Source organism: Buceros rhinoceros, unplaced genomic scaffold (assembly GCF_000710305.1).
Source record: "Buceros rhinoceros silvestris isolate BGI_N320 unplaced genomic scaffold, ASM71030v1 scaffold32808, whole genome shotgun sequence".
In the NCBI taxonomy this organism is placed as follows: Eukaryota; Metazoa; Chordata; class Aves; order Bucerotiformes; family Bucerotidae; genus Buceros; species Buceros rhinoceros.
In genome coordinates, this window is record NW_010425709.1 from 1 (window position 1) to 291 (window position 291).

General features: G+C 63.9%; 1 protein-coding gene across 1 annotated transcript; it reads right to left on the minus strand.

Annotated features, from left to right (window-relative positions):
* Positions 1–21: 21 nt before the first annotated feature.
* LOC104497932 (heart- and neural crest derivatives-expressed protein 1) lies at positions 22–288 on the minus strand (the record flags this gene model as incomplete). The annotated part of the gene is made up of 1 exon (XM_010141244.1): positions 22–288. A coding segment is annotated over one exon (267 nt), but the record flags the coding sequence as incomplete, so codon positions are not given.
* Positions 289–291: the final 3 nt, after the last annotated feature.

Sequence of the window (291 nt, forward strand, 5' to 3'; positions counted from 1 at the left end):
GGGCCCGGCCCGGCCTCTTACCGTCGCCCTTTTCCTCTTGTTCTCCCTGCCGTCTGTCTTCTTGAGCTCAGCTTTGAAGCCCTCGGTGTCCCCGGGCTGGCTGTCCTTGGCCAGTACCTCCATCAGGTAGGCGATGTAGCTGGTGGCCAGGCGCAGGGTCTTGATCTTGGAGAGCTTGGTGTCGGCGGGCACGTTGGGGATGCACTCGCGGAGCTCTGCGAAGGCGCTGTTGATGCTCTCCGTCCTCCGTCGCTCTTTTTTGGGTCCCCCGACCCCTTTCCGCCGTCCCAG